This window comes from Arachis ipaensis, chromosome B4, assembly GCF_059453495.1.
Source record: "Arachis ipaensis isolate K30076 ecotype BB chromosome B4, ASM5945349v1, whole genome shotgun sequence".
Classification (NCBI taxonomy): Eukaryota; Viridiplantae; Streptophyta; class Magnoliopsida; order Fabales; family Fabaceae; genus Arachis; species Arachis ipaensis.
In genome coordinates this window covers 113172618-113195873 of record NC_142439.1, presented here as the reverse complement: position 1 = coordinate 113195873, position 23256 = coordinate 113172618, and the positions used below count along the sequence as shown (strand labels likewise).

Here is a 23256-nt window from a genome sequence, read left to right as displayed (position 1 = left end):
GATGATACTTCAAGAGGAGAAGTTGCTCAAGGGATTCGAGAGTCTAAAAATTGGTGCTCGAGAAGTATCTGGAACCTTGTGTTTAAGCCGATTAGAAATCTCAAGTGACTTTAAGTCCGAACTCCTAAAGGCTCATGAAAATGATGAAGCGTTATGGAAGGTGTTACCGGCTATCGAGCAAGGAAAATAGTGGAGAGTGTCGGAAGAAAAAGATGGGTTATGGAGATTCAAGGGTAGGATCATTGTGCCGGATGTTGGTACTTTGAGGCAAGATATCTTAAAGGAGGCACACAAAAGCGGATTCTCCATTCACCCGGGAAGTACTAAGATGTACCATGATTTAAAGGCGATGTTTTGGTGGCTGGGTATGAAGAATGATATGGCGGAATATGTTTCAAAGTGCTTAACTTGTCAAAAGGTAAAGATTGAACATCAAAGACCTTCCGGGATGTTGCAACCTTTAGAGATTCCGCAAGGGAAGTGGGAAAGTATTGCAATGGACTTTGTGTCGGGATTGCCAAGGACTGGTTTTGATGCTATCTGGGTGATTGTGGACCGACTGACAAAGTCAGCTCACTTTTTGCCCATTCGGATGACTTACACCCTTGAGGAGCTAGCTCGGTTATACATAAAGGAGATTGTGAGACTCCATGGTGTACCTGCTACTATAATCTCTGATAGAGATCCTCGTTTCACTTCGAGGTTCTGGGGTACATTTCAGAAAGCTTTTGGAACCCGATTAAGCTTGAGTACAGCTTACCATCCTCAAACAGATGGTCAATCTGAGAGGACGATCCAAACACTAGAGGATATGTTGAGAGCTTGTGTTTTGGACCAACCGACGAGTTGGGATCGGTATATGCCGTTAGTGGAGTTTGCATACAATAATAGTTACCATGCGAGCATCGGAATGGCTCCGTATGAGGCATTGTATGGGAGGAAATGTCAATCTCCGCTATGTTGGTATGAAGCTGGAGAGAAAGGCTTGTTGGGGCCGGAGATGATAGCTGAGACCACTGAACAAGTGAAGAAAATCCGAGATAGGATGCTTACGGCGTAGAGTCGCCAAAAGAGTTACGCCGATCAGAGGCGGAAGCCCTTGGAATTTGAGGAAGGAGATCATGTTTTCCTTAAGGTTACTCCAACCACAGGAATAGGTAGAGCGATTAAAGCGAAGAAGTTGAATCCTCGATACATTGGTCCATTTCAGATCCTGGAGAGGATTGGACCGGTGGCATATCGGATGGCTCTACCACCTCATCTTTCGAACCTGCACGACGTGTTGCACATGTCGCAGCTTCGGAAGTACACTCCTGATGCTAGCCATGTGTTAGAACCTGAATCAGTTCAGTTAAGAGAAGATTTGACGCTTCCAGTGGCTCCAGTTAGAATTGACGATACTAGTATCAAACGATTGCGTGGAAAAGAGGTTTCATTAGTTAAAGTGGCTTGGAGTCGAGGCGGTGTTGAAGAACACACTTGGGAACTTGAGTCGGAGATACGAACGGATTATCCGCACTTATTCTCAGGTAATTGAATTTGAATTTTGTGGGCAAAATTCCCAATTAGGTGGGTAGAATGTAAGACCCGGTTAATTAATGGCTAATTAACCCATAAATGAGAATTTATTCTAGAAAGCCAAAAATGTTATTTTTATGGCTAAATGTGATAGAGGAAATTGAGACGAGAATTTCGGTACCAATTTTATAGAAATCGGACCAAGATTGGACCGAACGGGCCAAACCGGACCAACCGGACCCAAAGTGGGCCCTTGGCCCAACATAACTAAACCAAAACCCTAGTTTTCAGCACTCTCTCTCCTCACACAACACCAAAACACGCTGAAAATTGAGATGGAAGGGGGAAGAACACTCTCTCAACTTCCTTCTCTCACTTGATCTTCAAACCACCATAACTTTTGATCTAGAGCTCCGATTGTCGCTCCGTTTGCGGCCACGCGTTCACCGCGGAGAGCTCTACAAAACCCATACAATCAATATTGAGGTAAGCCACGTTTTACTGTTCGAAATTCCAGCCCTTGATTTCGAGTTTCATGAGCAAAAATGTTGAGATTTTGGGTTCTTTGATGTTATAGGACCCAACTCTCTTGAAGGAGAAGGTTAATCTTGTCTCCTTGGACCTTGGGTGTGGTAAGATTCTCAACCCTAGTATAATTTGTTGTTCTATGATGTTTGGGTATTGAGATGTTGTGTATGGGTATGATGATTGTGGCTTAGGTTGTGTATATGTGAATATTGGAGCTTGATTGGTGATTTTGGAAAGCTTGGAAGAGGGTTTTGTGTGATAAAATCTGTTCTTGGAGGTGTTGATACCTTGAGAGCTTGTGGACAAGTGGTTTGGAAGTGCTCCGGTTGAGCTTGGGGAATCGGCTAAGGTATGGTTTTAGTTTCCCGTATCTAATATGTAATGTGGTAGGAAATACTTAGGCTAGAGGCCCTAAGATAGGCATTGAATTGTTGGTGTTGTTGAATGGTTGAAATATATGATGTTTTCATATATGTGATTATGAATATTGATGCCTTGATTGTGTGAAATATGAGAAATGCATGTTGTGATATATGCTTGATGGATGATTGAGGTTAAATTGATGGGTGGTACCATGTTGATGGTGAGTATGATGTTGATTATGTATAATGATGGTTAATTGGAAATGGTATTATTGGAAATTGGGATGAGGAAGGATGTATGACATGATATTGTGTTTGTCCTTTAGCCATTTGATTGAGAAGTGTTAAAATGGTTGGATGTGGTTTTGGAAACCTTGGTAAAGTGTCAATGTGTGAGTTGAGGATGGCTTGTTGTTGATTTTGGTACATTTTGAATGATTTCAAAGAGAAGGGTTGAAATTGGCATGTTTGATTGATTTTGAAAAGAGTTGAAAGTGGCTTGTTTTGAAAATGGCACCTTGTGGTTTTGTATGAAAACATGGTTTTTGGGCATACTTTGACGAGACATAACTTGGACTACGGATCTCTGATTTGTGCCAAATCTGTTTAGAAATGAAATTGGATCCGGGATGTCCATGCCGTTCGAAGAACGGGTGAAAAACGATTTAAAATGAGGAAGTTATGTCCGTCGGAAGATTGGGGTTTGAATCTGTAAATTCTGCAGCTTTTAACTTAGAAAATTTTTAGCAGAATGACCCCTCGCGCGTAGGCGCACTTGGTGCGTACGCGCCGTTCTTCGAGAAAGCGCCATCCACGCGTGCGCATGGAGTGCGCGTACGCGTGGACCTATTTTCATCCCAAAGTTGATTTTTGAGTTTTAAAAGCCAAATTTCATACTTATAAGCCTCCGATCTCACCACTTATGTCTTAAATCATTATGATATGCCTAGCATGAGAAAAAGGGCTAGTGAATGTGGTAACTTGCGAGTGAAGCAAGGGAAAAATGAATGATCATTGAGGATCAAAGATGATTATGTGAGATGCGGAGAATGGCGGTGGAAGTGCTTGTTGTGCCATGGGCCGAAGGGCCGTAATTGTTAATGAATTGGCTGGTTATGGATTTAACCGTGAGCCGGATGGCTAGATTATTGCCGTGTTACGGCGGAGCCATGTTTATGGCCAAGTATAAATGCATATATGATGTTGATTGAATTGTGAAGGTTTGCACTTCCACCATTGGAGATGAGGGTTTCCCTGGGTAGTAGCAATGGCTAGCCACCATGTGCTCCAGGTTGAGACTCGAAGCTCTGTTAACCCAATGTCGTAAGTGTGGCCGGGCACTGTGAAAGGCCCGGATGAGCTCGCCCCCATAAATATTCACCAGTGATGGTGATGGATAAATATTCACCAGTGAGGGTGATGGATATGGATCATGATTATGATCAAGTTTATGATGAGTATAACTCGAGTTGGGGATGCACGACAGAGGGACAGTCCAATGGCTAGCTACCAGGACTTGTCGGGTTGGCTCTATAACCGACAGATGATATCATCAGCCACTAGGGACAGGCATGCATCATAAGCATACTACATGAATTGTTTGAGATTGCCTATTTGACTGCATATTACTTGCTAATTGCCTAAATGCCTTATTTGTTCCTATTTGTAAATCTCTTGTCTGATATAACTGTGTTTGCTATATTATACTCCTGCTGGTTGTTGGGAGGTCTGAAGGAAGTAGAAAGGGAAGTATTAGTTAGACTGAAGGATCTTTAGTTAGTTGCCGCTTACGGTTTAGCTTGTTTATAAGCTTTGATATTTTCTGGAGGAAGTTCTAGGATTGCCTTCGGCTTTCCTCTATTATTATGTATTATATATGTGGAAGCTGTTACCGTACTGGGGACCTCTGGTTCTCACCCATGCGGATTTTGTGGTTTTCAGATGCAGGACGCGAGGCTTCTCGTTGAGGCATGCTGGAGACTTCTGGATTAGCGAAGATCCTTTGTTCTCGGGACTCTGTTTTGGGTTATATATCTTGTTTAGATACTTTTATCTCCATTAAATAATACAAACTGTGACGACTCCTTCTAGAGGGGATTTTTGGAGAATAGGTTTTCTGTATTTGTGTCCCTTTGGATTTTCCTTGGGGTTTTCCTTATTTTATTATATGTATATATTGCTATGCTCGAACCGGTTATCTTCGCAGCCGGATTTTGAGTCTTGATATTCCTGTTTTTGATACTCTTTATATATATGATCTTGCGTTAGCTTATCCTTTGCTCGTTGTGTTAGTGATCGGAGTGTTGCGCTTTGAGTTGCGGTTTTTGTTTATCCTTTTTTTTCTACAAGGCTCCTAGTTATAATCAATCATTCATACTACTATACGTACTAAATTTTTGTTTTAGAGGTCGTAATACCTTGCCATCTCTGAATTATGACTTAAGCATAAGACTCTGTATGGTAGGGTGTTACAATGTGCTTGGTACGTTCGTGGAAGACTGGATTTTTAACAATGTGAAGCGCCACTTGACTGTCGCAGTGCAAGCGAATGGGAGCAGGATGCGACACGTGCAACGAGGACAGTATATCCTTTATCCATATTAATTCCCTGGTTGTCTTGGCCATTGAGCGGTACTCAGCTTCAGCAGAAGAGGCGAAGACCGTTTGTTGTTTCTGTGTTTTCCACGAGATAGGGGCGGTACCGAATTGAATGAACCACCCTGAAAGAGATCGGCGCGTTAGCGGACAGCCAGCCCAATCAGAATCACACCAACCATAGAGTTGCAAATTATTTTCTTTAGGTAGAAGTATGCCCTGCCCCGGATGTCCCTTCAGATACCGAACAACCCATAAAACGGCGTGCTAATGTTCAGTACGTGGGTTCTGCATAAACTGGGACAAAATATGAACACTATAGGCGAGGTCAGGTCTAGTGAAGCACAAATATATGAGTTTTCTAATGAGGCGGCGATACATGCTAGGATCAGAGATAACAAGGCCAGCAGCGGATGCCAACCGGTGATTTTCCTCACACGGAGTAGCTGCGGACTTAGCAGCCAGCAAACCTGCTTCAGTGATGATGTCCAAAGTGTATTTCCACTGGTATAGAAAAAATTTCTTGGAAGATCGGGCAACTTCAACCCCAAAAAATATTTTAGGCGCCCTAAGTCTTTCATGTGAAAGCACTTGTGCAAGTACTGTTTGAATTTATTAATTGCATTACCATTATTTTCTGCAATCACAAGGTCATCAACATACACCAAAACAACCAGGTAGACATCATTTTTACAGAGACTAAACAAGGAATGGTCTTTTGTGACTGCTGGAAACCAAATCGAGTAAGGGCAGAGGATAATTTTGCAAACCAACAACGCGGAGCTTGTCGCAAGCCATAGATGGATTTTTGAAGTTTATACACTAAGCTTGGTTGAGACACTTGGAACCGGGGTGGGAGCTTCATGTACACATCTTCATCAAGGTCGCCATGCAGAAAGGCATTATGGACATCCATTTGGTGAAGTTCCCAATCTCGAGTTGCTACAACGGCAAGAGTTGTTCGAATGGTCACCATCTTTGCCACTGGAGAGAACGTTTCATTGTAATCTAGTCCTTCCACTTGTTGATTTTCTAAGATGACCAACCGTGCTTTGAATCGCTCGACTGACCCATCTGAATTGTATTTAATTCGATAAACCCACTTACAACCATAAGCTTTCTTTCCTGGAGGAAGAGGTGTGAGCTTCCACGTGTTGTTAACTTCCAGTGCTTGAATTTCTTTGGACATGGCATCTCGCCATCGCGAATCTGTGAAAGTTTGGGAGAAGGACCGAGGTTCTTTCTCGGCTTGTAATGAAGCAAGAAAAATGTGGTGTTGGTTAGAGAAATTGTTACAATTCACAAAGTTTTGTATAGGATAGGACACACCTGAGGAAGTTGATGAAGTCGGATTCTGGATGGAGGGGCTCTTTTGGACAGTGGCGGTGGTGACAAAGTTGCGCAGCTTGATGGAGGGCATTTTCACATGGTGTCCACGGCCAAAGGGGCTTCGGTTGCAGCTGGTGGCAAATCGGAGATCGGCACTGTTTCCTCGGTACTGATTTTGGAGGGGATGACGATGTCCTCGTCTGGGTCGTCTCGGAGCTCATGTCCCCCCTATCTTGGATGTCAAGAGCAGTGGGTGAATGTTCTAGAGTCTCATTTTGATTTGGAGGAATGGGCTCAGCTGTGGGGGAAGTGGAAATTGACCTAATTGGAGTGTCCTCTTCAAAAACATGCTCCAGCATTGGGGACTCAATTTGGTCAACTCGTGACTTTGCTCTTTGGGCTTCATGAAAGGGAAACACACCTTCAATGAAATGGACATCACGAGAGACAAGAAAAACTTTCTTTTCCAAATCAAACAGCTTCCATCCTTTTTGCCCAAATGGATACCCGACAAACATACATTTCCTACTTCGACTGTCAAATTTGTCATTTTTCCTACTTTGGTTATGAGCATAACACAAAGAACCAAAAACTCGCAGGTGTTCATAACTGGGAGCTCTTCCATGAATAATTTTATATGAAAATTTTTCTTTCAACACTAAGGACAGTGTGAGATTGATTAGGTACCTAGCAGTTAAAACGCATTCTCCCCAAAACTCAATAGGGAGATTACCTTAGAATCGCAAGGACCGGGAAACATTTAGAATATGCCTGTGCTTGCGATCTACTCTTCCATTTTGTTGTGGAGTTTCGACACACGAAATTTGATGAATCACTCCTTGTTGCATAAAGTACTGCTTTAAACACATGAACTCTGTTCCATTATCGAATCGCACCATTTTGACGCATTTATTGTATTATTTTTCAACCAAAACAAAGAAAATTTTCAATGTAATAGACACTTCCGTCTTTTCTTTTAACAAATATATCCAAATAGCCCGTGAGCAATCATCCACAATGGTTAAGAAATATGAGGCTCCATATGACGACGGAGTTTTATAAGGCCCCACAAGTCACAATGAATCAAATAAAAAATACTCGAAGCATGACTATCACTTAATGGAAACTTATCTCTTGTTTGTTTGGATTTTTCACAAATTTTACAAATTTTATTCACCTCTTCGCTAGTACATTTGTCATTCACATTGGGGATCATTTGCACAATTTTAAATGATGGATGTCTCAATCTCTTATGCCACAGAGTCAATTTATTTTCAGCTTTGACATAACTTGCTTGAGCCTTGTGCACACCACGATACCAATAGAGCCCATCCTTCCGTTCACCCGCTCCAATCATCTTCCTCGAAGTGCGGTCCTGCATAATACACAGCTTGTCAGTGAATTGTATAACACAGTTTTCTTCATCAGTCAATTGTGTTACAGAAAGCAAGTTGCATTTTAATTTTGGTACATAAAAGACATTTTTCAACTGAAGTCCTCCATCAAGAACCACAGTTCCTTGTTTGCAAGCAAACATCTTCTCACCATCAGGCAACCCCACTGGGCATCCTAGAATGGTCCTTTTTTCACACAAAATTTTCAAGGTATCTATCATGTGGTTAGAAGCACCAATATCGATGATCCACAAATCCCAAATTCTCTTACCATTCATTTTCTTAGATTCAGCTGATTTTTGTTTGCTAATCATATCAACCAATACCTTCCATTGCTCATTAGTTAAACCTGTCATGTCAAGATTCTTTTCTTCTAGGTTATTCACACGACTTCTACTTCCTCCAGTACACGCCACATTAGCACGCGTTTGAGCCCCTCGGTTGCGCATCCCTTGTCTTCCTAATCCTCTGCCAGTGCCTCTTCCTTCGTGCCTTGGCCGGTCACCCCACCATTCTGGGTAACCCACTATTTGAAAACACTCTTTCACATCATGCCCATTTTTGCCGCACTTGAAACACGGCACGGCCTTTTCTCCATGTTCACCTCCTGATGAGCGGATAATTTATACGCTTTTTGACATTGTTTTTAGTATGTTTTTAGTAGGATCTAGTTACTTTTAAGGATGTTTTCATTAGTTTTTATGTTAAATTCACATTTCTGGACTTTACTATGAGTTTGTGTGTTTTTCTGTGATTTTAGGTATTTTCTGGCTGAAATTGAGGGACTTGAGCAAAAATCAGATTCAGAGGTTGAAGAAGGACTACTGATGCTATTGGATTCTGACCTCCCTACACTCAAAGTGGATTTTCTGGAGCTACAGAACTCGAAATGGCGCGCTTCCAATTGCGTTGGAACGTAGACTTCCAGGGCTTTCCAGAAATAAATAATAGTCCATACTTTGGTCAAGAATAGACGACGTAAACTGGCGTTCAACGCCAGCTTTCTGCCCAAATCTGGCGTCCAGCGCCAGAAAAGGAGCCAAAACCAGAGTTGAACGCCCAAACTGGCACAAAAGCTGGCGTTCAACTCCAAGAAGGACCTCTACACGTGCAACACTCAAGCTCAGCCCAAGCACACACCAAGTGGGCCCCGGAAGTGAATTTATGCATCAATTACTTACTCATGTAAACCCTAGTAGCTAGTTTATTATAAATAGGACCTTTTACTATTGTATTAGACATCTTTGGTCTCAGTTTTAATCCATTGTTCATCTTAGGAGACTATTGATCACGTTTTAGGGGGCTGGCCATCTCGGCCATGCCTGGACCTTTCACTTATGTATTTTCAACGGTAGAGTTTCTACACTCCATAGATTAAGGTGTGGAGCTCTGCTGTTCCTCAAAGATTAATGCAAAGTACTACTGTTTTCTATTCAATTCTTCTTATTTCGCTTCTAAGATATTCATTCGCACTTCAACCTGAATGTGATGAACGTGACAATCATCATCATTCCCTATGAACGCGTGCCTGACAACCACTTCCGTTCTACATTAGAATTGAATGAGTATCTCTTAGATCTCTTAATCGGAATCTTCGTGGCGTAAGCTAGAATGATGGCGGCATTCAAGAGAATCTGGAAGGTCTAAACCTTGTCTATGGTATTCCGAGTAGGATTCAATGAATGAATGACTGTGACGAGCTCCAAACTCGCGATTGTAGGGCATTAGTGACAGACGCAAAAGGATAGTAAATCCTATTCCAGCATGATCGAGAACCGACAGATGAATAGCCGTGCCGTGACAGGGTACGTTGACCATTTTCACTGAAAGGATAAGATGAAGCCATTGACAAGGGTGATGCCTCCAGACGATTAGCCGTGCCGTGACAGGGCATTGGATCATTTTTCCGAGAGATGACCGAAAGTAGCCATTGACAGTGGTGATGTATCACATAAAGCCAGCCATGGAAAGGAGTAAGACTGATTGGATGAAGATAGCAGGAAAGCAGAGGTTCAGAGGAACGAAAGCATCTCCATTCGCTTATCTGAAATTCTCACCAATGAATTACATAAGTATTTCTATCCCTATTCTATTAATTATTATTCGAAAACACCATTATCAATTTATATCTGCCTAACTGAGATTTGCAAGGTGACCATAGCTTGCTTCATACCAACAATCTCCGTGGGATTCAACCCTTACTCACGTAAGGTATTACTTGGACGACCCAGTGCACTTGCTGGTTAGTTACACGGAGTTGTGAACCATGGTCTTGGCATCATGTTTTTGGCGCCATTTCCAGGGAAAAGAAAGAGCAATGAACTTTACATAATTAAAGTATAATCACGATTCCGCATACCAAGTTTTTGGCGCCGTTGCCGGGGATTGTTCGAGTATGGACAACTGACGGTTCATCCTGTTGCTCAGATTAGGTAATTTTCTTTTTGTTTTCCTTTCAAAAATTTTTCAAAAATATTTCAAAATTTTCTCACCTGTTTTCGAAAAAAAATATATTTTTATTCAAAATTTTTAAGAATGAATTCTAGTGTTTCATGAAGCATTTGAAGCCTGGCTGGCTGTAAAGCCATGTCTAAATTTATTTGGACTGAGGCTTGCAATTTGTTATCAAGAGCAATATACTCTGATGTTAAAATGCTGAAGCTTGGCTGGCCATTGGCCATGTCTAGTGTTTTGGACCGGAGCTTTCATTGAAAGCTTGGCTGGCTAGTGAGCCATGTCTAATTCCTGGACTGAAGCTTTAGACTAACATGGCAAGATTCCTGGAATTCATATTAAAAATTTTGGAATCCTTATTTTTTCTTTTACAAATAATTTTCGAAAAAAATCCAAAAAAATTAGAAAATCATAAAAAGCAAAAAATATTTTTGTGTTTCTTGTTTGAGTCTTGAGTCATGTTATAAGTTTGGTGTCAATTGCATGTGCATCCTGCATTTTTCGAAAATTCTCATGCATTCATAGTGTTCTTCATGATCTTCAAGTTGTTCTTGGTAAGTCTTCTTGTTTGATCTTGATGATTTTTTGTTTTGTGTCTTTTATTGTTTTTCATATGCATTCTTGAATTCTTAGTGCGTAAGCATTAAAGAATTCTAAGTTTGGTGTCTTGCATGTTTTCTTTGCATTAAAAATTTTTCAAAATTGTGTCTATGATGTTCATCTTGGCATTCAAAGTGTTCTTGGTGTTCATCTTGACATTCATAACATTCTTGCATGCATTCATTGTTTTGATCCAAAAATTTTCATGCATTGCATCATTTTCATGTTTTTCATAAAAAATTCAAAAATCAAAAAAATATCTTTCCCTTTTTCTCTCACCAAATTCGAAAATTTGAGTTGACTTTTTCAAAAAAATTTTAAAATCAAGTTGTTTCTTATGAGTCAAATCAAATTTTCAATTTGAAAATCTTATCTTTTTCAAAATCTTTTTCAAAATTCTTAGTTATTTTTGAAAATTCCAAAAATATTTTTCAAAAATCTTTTTCTTAATTTTACATCATATTTTCGAAAATAACATCATCAATTAATGTTTTGATTCAAAAATTTCAAGTTCGTTACTTACTTGTTAAGAAAGATTCAAACTTTAAGTTCTAGAATCATATCTTGTGATTTCTTATGAATCAAGTCATTAATTGTGATTTTAAAAATCAAATCTTTTTTCAAAAACTAATTTCTATCATATCTTTTCAAAAATATCTTCTTATCTTATTTTTTAAAAAAATATGATTTCAAAATATCTTTTCTAACTTCCTAACTCCTTATCTTTTCAAAATTGATTTTCAAAATTTGTTTCAACTAACTAACTAACTTTTTGTTTGTTTCTTATCTTTTTCAAAACTACCTAACTAACTCTCTATCTCTCTAATTTTCGAAAAAATATCTCCCCCTTTTTCAAAAATTCTTTTTTTATTAACTAATTATTTTTAATTTTAATTTTCGAAAAATTTCTAACACTTTTCAAAAACTATTTTCGAAAATCACTAACTCTTTTTCAAAAATTATTTTCGAAAATTCTCTTTCTCTCTCATCTCCTTCTTTTCTTCTATTCACACAAGGATCCCTATACTGTGGTATAAAGGATCCATATTATTATTATTATTTTTTCTGTGCCCTCTTCTTTGTCATATGAGCAAGAGCAAGGACAAGAATATTCTTGTTGAAGCAGATCCAGAACCTGAAAGGACTCTGAAGAAAAAATTAAGAGAAGCTAAATTACAACAATCCAGAGATAACCTTTCAGAAATTTTCGAACAGGAAGAGGAGATGGCAGCCGAAGATAATAATAATGTAAGGAAGATGCTTGGTGACTTTACTGCACCTAATTCCAATTTACATGGAAGAAGCATCTCCATTCCTGCCATTGGAGCAAACAACTTTGAGCTGAAACCTCAAGTAGTTTCTCTGATGCAGCAGAACTACAAGTTTCATGGACTTCCATCTGAAGATCCTTTTCAGTTCTTAACTGAATTCTTGCAGATATGTGATACTGTTAAGACTAATGGAGTAGATCCTGAAGTCTACAGGCTCATGCTTCTCCCCTTTGCTGTAAGAGACAGAGCTAGATTATGGTTGGATTCTCAACCCAAAGACAGCCTGAACTCTTGGGATAAGCTGGTCACGGCTTTCTTAGCCAAGTACTTTCCTCCTCAAAAGCTGAGCAAGCTTAGAGCTAATGTTCAAACCTTCAGACAGAAAGAAGGTGAATCCCTCTATGAAGCTTGGGAAAGATACAAATAGTTGACCAAAAAGTGTCCTTCTGACATGCTTTCAGAATGGACCATCCTGGATATATTCTATGATGATTTATCTGAGCTATCAAAAATGTCACTGGACACTTCTGCAGGTGGATCTATTCACCTAAAGAAAACGCCTGCAGAAGCTCAAGAACTCATTGACATGGTTGCTAATAACCAGTTCATGTACACTTCTGAAAGGAATCCTGTGAGTAATGGGACGCCTATGAAGAAGGGAGTTCTTGAAGTTGATACTCTGAATGCCATATTGGCTCAGAATAAAATATTGACTCAGCAAGTCAATATGATCTCTCAGAGTCTGCATGGAATGTAAGCTGCATCCAACAGTACTCAAGAGGCTTCTTATGAAGAAGAAGCTTATGATCCTGAGAACCCTGTAATAGCAGAGGTGAATTACTTAGGTGAACCTTATGGAAACACCTATAACTCATCATGGAGAAATCATCCAAATTTCTCATGGAAGGATCAAAAGCCTCAACAAGGCTTTAATAATGGTGGAAGAAACAGGTTTAACAATAATAAACCTTTTCCATCATCCACTCAGCAACAGACAGAGAACTCTGAACAAAATACTTCTAATCTGGCAAACTTAGTCTCTGATCTGTCTAAGGCCACTGTAAGTTTCATGAATGAAACAAGGTCTTCCATTAGAAATTTGGAAGCACAAGTGGGCCAGCTGAGTAAAAGGATCACTGAAATCCCTCCCAGTACTCTCCCAAGCAATACAGAAGAGAACCCAAAAGGAGAGTGCAAGGCCATTGACATAAGCACCATGGCCGAACCCACAAGGGGAGTGGAGAACGCAAATCCCAAGGAGGAAGACCTCCTGGGACGTCCAGTGATCAATAAGGAGCTTCCCTCTGAGGAACAAAAGGACTCTGAGGCTCATCTAGAGACCATAGAGATTCCATTGGACCTCCTTATGCCCTTCATGAGCTCTGATGAGTATTCCTCTTCTAAAGAGAATGAGGATGTTACTAAAGAGCAAACTGCCAAGTTTCTTGGTGCAATCATGAAGCTGAATGCCAAATTATTTTGCATTGATACTTGGGAAGTTGAACCTCCCTTGTTCATCAATGAACTAAGTGATCTGGATCAACTGACATTGCCTCAGAAGAGACAGGATCCTGGAAAGTTCATAATACCCTGTACCATAGGCACCATGATCTTTAAGGCTCTATGTGACCTTGGTTCAGGAATAAACCTCATGCCCCTCTCTGTAATAGAGAAACTGGGAATCTATGGGGTGCAAGCTGCTAAAATCTCATTAGAGATGGCAGACAGTTCAAGAAAACAGGCTTACGGACAAGTAGAGGACGTGTTAGTAAAGGTTGAAGGCCTTTACATCCCTGCTGATTTCATAGTCCTGGATACTGGAAAGAAAGAGGATGAATCCATCATCCTAGGAAGATCTTTCCTGGCCACAGCAAGAGCTGTGATTGATGTTGACAGAGGTGAAATAGTCCTTCAATGGAATGAGGACTCCCTTGTGTTTAAAACTCAAGGATCTCCCTCTGCAACCATGGAGAGGAAGCATGAAAAGCTTCTCTCAAAGCAGAGTCAACCCAAGCCCCCACAGTCAAACTCTAAGTTTGGTATTGGGAGGCCACAACCAAACTCTAAGTTTGGTGTTGAACTCCCATATCCAAACTCTAAGTTTGGTGTTGGAGAGTTTCAACAATGCTCTGAACATCTGTGAGGCTCCATGAGAGTCCACTGTCAAGCTATTGACATTAAAGAAGCGCTTGTTGGGAGGCAACCCAATTTTTATTTATCTAACTATATTTTTCTTAATTATATGTCTTTATAGGATCATGATCATGTGGAGTCACAAAATAACTATAAAAATTGAAAACGGAATCAAAAACAGCAGAAGAAAAATCACACCCTGGAGGAGCATCTGTCTGGCGTTCAGCGCCAGAACAGAGCATGGTTCTGGCGCTGAACGCCCAAAATGGGCAGCTTCTGGGCGCTGAACGCTAGAACAGGCATGGTTCTGGCGTTCAACGCCAGAAATGGCACACAAATGGGCGTTGAACGCCCAAAATGGCCACCAACCTGGCGCTGAACGCCCAGAGTTGTGTGCAAAGGCATTTTTACATGCCTAATGGGTGCAGGGATGTAAATCCTTGAACACCTCAGGATCTGTGGACCCCACAGGATCCCCACCTACCTCCACTCACTTCTTCTCACCACTCTCTTTCACACAACCCCATAAACACTCTTCCCCAAAAACCCTTCACCAATCACCTCAATCTCTCTTCCCCATCACCTCTTCACCACTCACATCCATCCACTCTTCCCCATAAACCTACCTCATAAACTCCACTTACCTTCAAAATTCAAAACCAATTTCCCACCCAAACCCACCCATATGGCCGAAACCTTTTCCCCCCTCCCTTCCCTATATAAAGCCCTCCATTCTTCATCAAATTCACACAACACACCCCTCTACACCCTTCTTGGCCGAAACACTTCCCACCCCCTCTCCTCCATTTCTTCTTCTTCTTCTTCTATTCATTCTTCTATTGCTCGAGGGCGAGCAAAATTCTAAGTTTGGTGTGGTAAAAGCATAAGCTTTTTGTTTTTCCATTACCATTGATGGCACATAAGACCGGAGAATCCTCTAGAAAGGGGAAAGGGAAGACAAAAGCTTCCACATCCGAGTCATGGGAGATGGAAAGGTTCATCTCCAAAGCCCATCAAGACCACTTCTATGATGTTGCGGCCAAGAAGAAGGTGATCCCTGAGGTCCCTTTCAAACTCAAAAGAAATGAGTATCCGGAGATCCGACATGAAATTCAAAGAAGAGGTTGGGAAGTTCTAACAAATCCCATCCAACAAGTCTGCATCCTAATGGTTCAAGAGTTCTATGCTAATGCATGGATCACCAAGAACCATGATCAAAGTAAGAACCCAGATCCAAAGAACTATGTTACAATGGTTCGGGGGAAATACTTGGATTTTAGTCCGGAAAATGTGAGGTTGGCGTTCAACTTGCCAAACATGGAAGAGAACGCACGCCCCTACACAAGGAGAGTCAACTTTGATCAAAGGTTGGACCAAGTCCTTATGGACATATGTGTAGAAGGAGCTCAATGGAAGATTGACTCCAAAGGCAAGCCGGTTCAACTAAGAAGATTGGACCTCAAGCCTGTAGCTAGAGGGTGGTTGGAGTTCATTCAATGCTCAATCATTCCCACTAGCAACCAGTCTGAAGTTACTATAGACCGGGCCATCATGATCCATAGCATCATGATTGGAGAAGAGGTGGAAGTTCATGAGATTATACCTCAAGAACTCTACAAGGTGGCTGACAAGTCCTCCACTATGGCAAGGTTAGCCTTTCCTCACCTCATTTGCCACCTATGCAATTCGGTTGGGATTGACATAGAGGGAGATATCCTCATTAAAGAGGACAAGCCCATCACTAAGAAAAAGATGGAGCAAGCAAGAGAGCCCAGTCATGGAGCTTAAGAGGCGCAAGAAGCTCATTTCCATGAGATCCCGGAGATGCCTCAAATGCACTTTCCTCCACAAAATTATTGGGAGCAAATCAACACCTCCCTAGGAGAATTGAGTTCCAATATGGGACAACTAAGGGTGGAACATCAAGAGCACTCCATCATGCTTCATGAAATAAGAGAAGATCAAAAAGCAATGAGGGAGGAGCAACAAAGACAAGGAAGAGACATAGAAGAGCTCAAGGACATCATTGGTTCCTCAAGAAGGAAATGCCACCATCACTAAGGTGGATTCATTCCTTGTTCTTATTTCTTCTGTTTTGTGTTTTCTATGTTATGTGTTTATCTATGTTTGTGTCTTCATTACATGATCATTAGTAGTTAGTAACTATGTCTTAAAGTTATGAATGTCCTATGAATCCATCACCTCTCTTAAATGAAAAAATGTTTTAATTCAAAAGAACAAGAAGTACATGAGTTTCGAATTTATCCTTGAACTTAGTTTAATTATATTGATGTGGTGACAATGCTTCTTGTTTTCTGAATGAATGCTTGAACAGTGCATATATCTTTTGAAGTTGTTGTTTAAGAATGTTAAATATGTTGGCTCTTGAAAGAATGATGACTAGGAGACATGTTATTTGATAATCTGAAAAATCATAAAAATGATTCTTGAAGCAAGAAAAAGCAGCAAAGAACAAAGCTTGCAGAAAAAAAAATAGAAAGAAAAAGAAAAAGCAAGAAGAAAAAGCCAATAACCCTTAAAACCAAAAGGCAAGGGAAATAAAAAGGATCCCAAGGCTTTGAGCATCAGTGGATAGGAGGGCCTAAAGGAATAAAATCCTGGTCTAAGCGGCTAAACCAAGCTGTCCCTAACCATGTGCTTGTGGCGTGTAGGTGTCAAGTGAAAACTTGAGACCGAGCGGTTAAAGTCAAGGTCCAAAGCAAAAAAAGAGTGTGCTTAAGAACCCTGGACACCTCTAATTGGGGACTTTAGCAAAGCTGAGTCACAATCTGAAAAGGTTCACCCAATTATGTGTCTGTGGCATTTATGTATCCGGTGGTAATACTGGAAAACAAAGTGCTTAGGGCCACGGCCAAGACTCATAAAGAAGCTGTGTTCAAGAATCATCATACTGAACTAGGAGAGTTAATAACAATATTCGAAATCTGAAGTTCCTATAGATGCCAATCATTCTGAACCTCAATGGATAAAGTGAGATGCCAAAACTATTCAAGAGGCAAAAAGCTATAAGTCTCGCTCATATGATTGAAGCTCTGTTTCATTGATAGTTTGGAATTTATATTATATTCTCTTCTTTTTATCCTATTTGATTTTCAGTTGCTTGGGGACAAGCAACAATTTAAGTTTGGTGTTGTGATGAGCGGATAATTTATACGCTTTTTGACATTGTTTTTAGTATGTTTTTAGTAGGATCTAGTTACTTTTAGGGATGTTTTCATTAGTTTTTATGTTAAATTCACATTTCTGGACTTTACTATGAGTTTGTGTGTTTTTCTGTGATTTTAGGTATTTTCTGGCTGAAATTGAGGGACTTGAGCAAAAATCAGATTCAGAGGTTGAAGAAGGACTACTGATGCTGTTGGATTCTGACCTCCCTACACTCAAAGTGGATTTTCTGGAGCTACAGAACTCGAACTGGCGCGCTTCTAATTGCGTTGGAACGTAGACTTCCAGGGCTTTCCAGAAATATATAATAGTCCATACTTTGGCCAAGAATAGATGACGTAAACTGGCGTTCAACGCCAGCTTTCTGCCCAAATCTGGCGTCCAGCGCCAGAAAAGGAGCCAAAACCAGAGTTGAACGCCCAAACTGGCACAAAAGCTGGCGTTCAACTCCAAGAAGGACCTCTACACGTGCAACACTCAAGCTCAGCCTAAGCACACACCAAGTGGGCCCCGGAAGTGAATTTATGCATCAATTACTTACTCATGTAAACCCTAGTAGCTAGTTTATTATAAATAGGACCTTTTACTATTGTATTAGACATCTTTGGTCTCAGTTTTAATCCATTGTTCATCTTAGGAGACTATTGATCACGTTTTAGGGGGCTGGCCATCTCGGCCATGCCTGGACCTTTCACTTATGTATTTTCAACGGTAGAGTTTCTACACTCCATAGATTAAGGTGTGGAGCTCTGCTGTTCCTCAAAGATTAATGCAAAGTACTACTGTTTTCTATTCAATTCTTCTTATTTCGCTTCTAAGATATTCATTCGCACTTCAACCTGAATGTGATGAACGTGACAATCATCATCATTCCCTATGAACGCGTGCCTGACAACCACTTCCGTTCTACATTAGAATTGAATGAGTATCTCTTAGATCTCTTAATCGGAATCTTCGTGGCGTAAGCTAGAATGATGGCGGCATTCAAGAGAATCCGGAAGGTCTAAACCTTGTCTATGGTATTCCGAGTAGGATTCAATGAATGAATGACTGTGACGAGCTCCAAACTCGCGATTGCAGGGCGTTAGTGACAGACGCAAAAGGATAGTAAATCCTATTCCAGCATGATCGAGAACCAACAGATGAATAGCCGTGCCGTGACAGGGTGCGTTGACCATTTTCACTGAGAGGATAAGATGAAGCCATTGACAAGGGTGATGCCTCCAGACGATTAGCCGTGCCGTGACAGGGCATTGGATCATTTTTCCGAGAGATGACCGAAAGTAGCCATTGACAGTGGTGATGTATCACATAAAGCCAGCCATGGAAAGGAGTAAGACTGATTGGATGAAGATAGCAGGAAAGCAGAGGTTCAGAGGAACGAAAGCATCTCCATTCGCTTATCTGAAATTCTCACCAATGAATTACATAAGTATTTCTATCCCTATTCTATTAATTATTATTCGAAAACACCATTATCAATTTATATCTGCCTAACTGAGATTTGCAAGGTGACCATAGCTTGCTTCATACCAACAATCTCCGTGGGATTCGACCCTTACTCACGTAAGGTATTACTTGGACGACCCAGTGCACTTGCTGGTTAGTTACACGGAGTTGTGAACCATGGTCTTGGCATCATGTTTTTGGCGCCATTTCCAGGGAAAAGAAAGAGCAATGAACTTTACATAATTAAAGTGTAATCACGATTCCGCGTACCACCTCCCCTTCTAGCCTTGTTGCCGACATGCGCCGCAAGTCCCATAACCAGTCCCCTTTCATCCGCCGACTTGGTGATTGTCCTCACACTTTCCTCTTGAATTAACATCGCGTACACACGATTAAGCGAAGGTAAGGGATCGGTTGCAAGGATACTCGACCTCACAGTGGCATAGCTGACATCATCAAGGCCTATGAGGAGTTGGTGAACCTTTTTTTCTTTCCTCCGCTTCTCAAGTTGAGAGCCAATTGAACACTTGCACCCACCACAGGTGCATTTGAAAATCTGGTCACAATTTGCAAGTTCATCCCAAAGTATTTTCAAATTTCCATAGTACGTAGTCATGGACGTACCTTCTTACTTACACCTTGTCAAATATGCTTTCAACTGCTGTACTTGAAGTCCATTCACAACAGAGAAGCGTTCTTTGATGTCTTTCCACAGTGTCTTCGTATTCTCTGCATACGCCACGGTGGTCCGCAAGCTTGGCTCGATCGTATTCAAAATCCACGAAACAATCATGGATTGGACCGTCTACCAATCTTCAAGTTCAGGTGCATCCTTTCCTGGTTCTGTGTGAGTCCCGTCAATGAATCCCCACTTTCTCCGAGCTCGAAGAGAAATCTTCACAGCCCTCGCCCATTTGTCATAATTTTTCCCACGCAATTGCACCCTGCGTGATTATGTTTCCTGGGTTATCACTCACGTTGAGGTTGTACGGCGAGTGAGTCTTCTTCTCGTCTCCTCCTGAGGAGTGTGGTTTGTCTCCGATGGTCTTCTCTGACTTTGCCACCATGGTTTCTCAGGTCGTCCTCTATTTTATGTGTTTCTCAAGTTAGGCTCTGATGCCATAATAAATAATGGTAATCGGCCTGTTTTCTCTTTGATACAAACTTTCATATATATATATATATATCAACAAATCATAGCAAATCTTTTCCTAATATAACCGCTTGATTTGTTATCCTAATTTATTCCTACCAAAAATATATATGACAGATTGTTATATACATAAATAACCAAACCTTCTAATTGACATTTCTATATATAACTTATGTTGACCGTTGTTACCCGCTCTTGGCGGATCGGACTTTTCCGTTTGTCATCCCTATTTGTATCAATTCTATCCTTCATACATGTTATTATTTTTTTATGGAGTTTTTATTGTTTAGGGTATGAGCTCTCTTTTTCTATTATTTACTATTTTTTGGTTTTTTTTTAATTTGACATTGTACAATTTTATAATTGTAGTTTTTATATATTATGTTTATTATTGTTATCTTTTTATAATATAAATTATTGATTTCATTAGATAGAGCAAACTAAATAAAAAATTAAACATAAAAATAATAATAATAATAAATTATAATATACTAAAAAAGGTACTAAAAGTATTAAAAACATACTATATAAAATCATACTAGAAAAAGCATTAAAAAAATTAAACATGTTTCAAAAATAATATTATAATGTTAGCACAAAATTACTCCTACCCAAAATTAATTCTATAAAATCAATTTAATTCAAATTCTAGTTTTTGTCAAATGACCAATTCAAACACATGCCTAAAAAATTGGGTGGCCTTGGTGTCTAAGATACTATGAAGCACGACCACTTTTTTTATTTGTCATGTCCGCATATTGGACACATTTTGGACACGATACTCATCGACACTCGTTCGACACGTGTGTTTTTGTGTCCAACCGTATCTCAACAAAAAATAAAAGAATTTTTTTCAGACATACTTGGACACACCTAAATACCATGGCATGTCATCATGTCTAATCTTATTCTTAATATATATTCTTGAAATGAGTTTAGAAATAGTATAAATTGTTAATTATTAAAATGAAACATATTTTAAATATTTTATATAATTAAAAATAAATATTAAAAATAATTATAAAATTAATTTATATTTTTATATTAATAAAAACTAAAATATTATTATAATTTATTTAAAAAATATTTTATATTTTATATATATGCCGTATTTCCGTATTTTATTAAAATTTTAAATTCATATATCTATGTGTCTTGTATCGTGTCGTATTCTGTATTTGTGTCCATGTCCATACATCATAACTAAATATTTTACTAAAAACTACTATTTTATTTCTCAAATGGTGGTGGATGTAATAAATTAGATCCCATCAGATGTCTTTCTACACAACTGGTTATCTATTAAATGAGGTTCATGGTAAAGTATTTGCAACATATCATTTGAGAAAGATTACATAAAAGAAAAAAAATTGTTAATGGGTTAAAGATAGAGGTTAAAAATGGTGAGAGGACACAATTTTAGGCCAATATATGATAAGATATTCTAAAATTTATTCTTTCAGTTTCTATAATTTTATCGAATTTTTAATTAAGTTTTTATATTTTTTTAATTGAATTTTTATACCATATTAGATTTTTAAATTAAGTTCCTATTAAATAAAGCAAACATACCACATATAAAGCTCCTTGTGAGTTGAAAACTTGAGAGATTTTTAATTTTGATATGGAGCAGTTGATGGAGTATAGCAGCGATATGGGGATTTATGGTATTTCACGGAGATGTGACGGCTGGGTAAAAGAAATTGGACGGACCAATTTGGTGGATGGAAATCGGACGGACCGATTTCAGGACGCGGCAGGTGCACCAATCGGACCCACCGATTTGGGTTCCCTGTCCACGCATCACGCATGCAGCCTTCCTTGGTTGGCCCGTGACTCCCTCATCCAAAAGACCATTATTTTTCCCTTCCCAGCAGTATACCTTTCACTCTCGTATCCCTCTCTTCAACACACATTCAACCCCACCACTTTCTTCCTTTATCACCATTGTTGGACCACAACAAACCTTCAAAAAAATTTAAAAAAAATGCCAAGAAGACCAAAAATTAAAGAAGTAAATCAACCAGAGCTTTATATTGTTAATTATTTTGGGCATCCAAATTATGTAAGTTTTTATTTTTTAATAATCTGATTTAATAATAATAATAGTGATAATATTAAATTTTATTAGCAATATATATTATAATGGCACTAAGTAGAGATTAATCATGTATGTGTGTATGATTTTATTGTTAGGTGGTTAGAAATAGAAATTAAAATAGGAATTAATCATGTATGTATGTATGTATGATATGGTGCTCTACGGAAGAATTGGGTTTTTTTAATGGTTATTGGTTAAAATAAAATAATAAAAAAATGAATGAATATAATGAAGAAGGAGAAAGGATGAGATCTGTACATATTAGATTAGAGTAGAGTAGATTGATATATTGTTGTTGTTATTATTATTATTTGCAGTAGTAATTGAGTTTAATAAATTATTATGATTAATAATAAAAATTTAATAAATTATTTTATTTATGATCATTAATAATTGAATTTTAATTCAGTAAAATTTAGACGATAAATTAGTAATAACTAAACTTAGATTAGGAAATTATTATTATGATGCCGTGTTAATAATAATAATAATAATAATAATAATAATAATAATAATAATAATAATAATAATAAAATTAGTATGCTGTTTTATGAATAATAATAACAATAATAAAATTAGTATGCTGTTTTACGAATAAATAGTTTATCAGTCATGAAATTATTCTGGTTAGTTAGTTAAGGTTAAATAATTTACTGTGTATGTTTGAAATACAATTATGCTGCAATTATGCTGGATTTTTACACACAAATTGAACTCATTCATATGTTTGCAACAAAATCTGCCCATAATAATAAATTTCCAACACAACTCTATCATCCATATCAGTATACGTACTTGCCTATTCTCACACTCACTGAAATCTATTCTACAAGAATAAAGGAGAAGAATTGAGAGAAGAGAAAGAACATCAGATGAGACCGACGATGAAGAAATGAGGCTTCTGTGATTTTTTTCATTTTATGTATGCAGTTACAAGCAAATCGGACGGACCGACCGCGTGCCACATAAATCGCTCAGTCCAATTGGTGCACTGCCGGATTAAAAAATTTTTTTGGCCACCCGAAATCGGTAGGTTCGATTACTGCACTCTCCATTTTATAAAATTAGGCTCCCACAAATCGGTGGGTCCGATTTGATGTAAACTGAATCTCTCTCTCACACAAATCGATGGGTCCGATTTGTGTTCCTTCCTCTTTCTGCTTGAAATCGAACCCACCAATTT

At 39.0% G+C, this 23256-nt stretch overlaps 1 protein-coding gene and 1 non-coding gene across 2 annotated transcripts; both read right to left on the bottom strand.

Annotated features, from left to right (window-relative positions):
- Window positions 1–6425: 6425 nt before the first annotated feature.
- Window positions 6426–19435, bottom strand: LOC148568826 (uncharacterized). Its single transcript, XM_088484789.1, has 4 exons — window positions 19090–19435; window positions 7804–8333; window positions 7510–7707; window positions 6426–6560 (listed from the first exon to the last, which is right to left on the bottom strand). Exons 1-4 carry the CDS (start codon window positions 19433–19435, stop codon window positions 6426–6428), a joined length of 1209 nt encoding a protein of 402 aa, XP_088340915.1.
- On the bottom strand, window positions 12401–12508 carry LOC148568827 (small nucleolar RNA R71). The gene has a single exon (XR_015881908.1). It is a non-coding gene; the product is annotated as a small nucleolar RNA R71 (small nucleolar RNA).
- Window positions 19436–23256: the final 3821 nt, after the last annotated feature.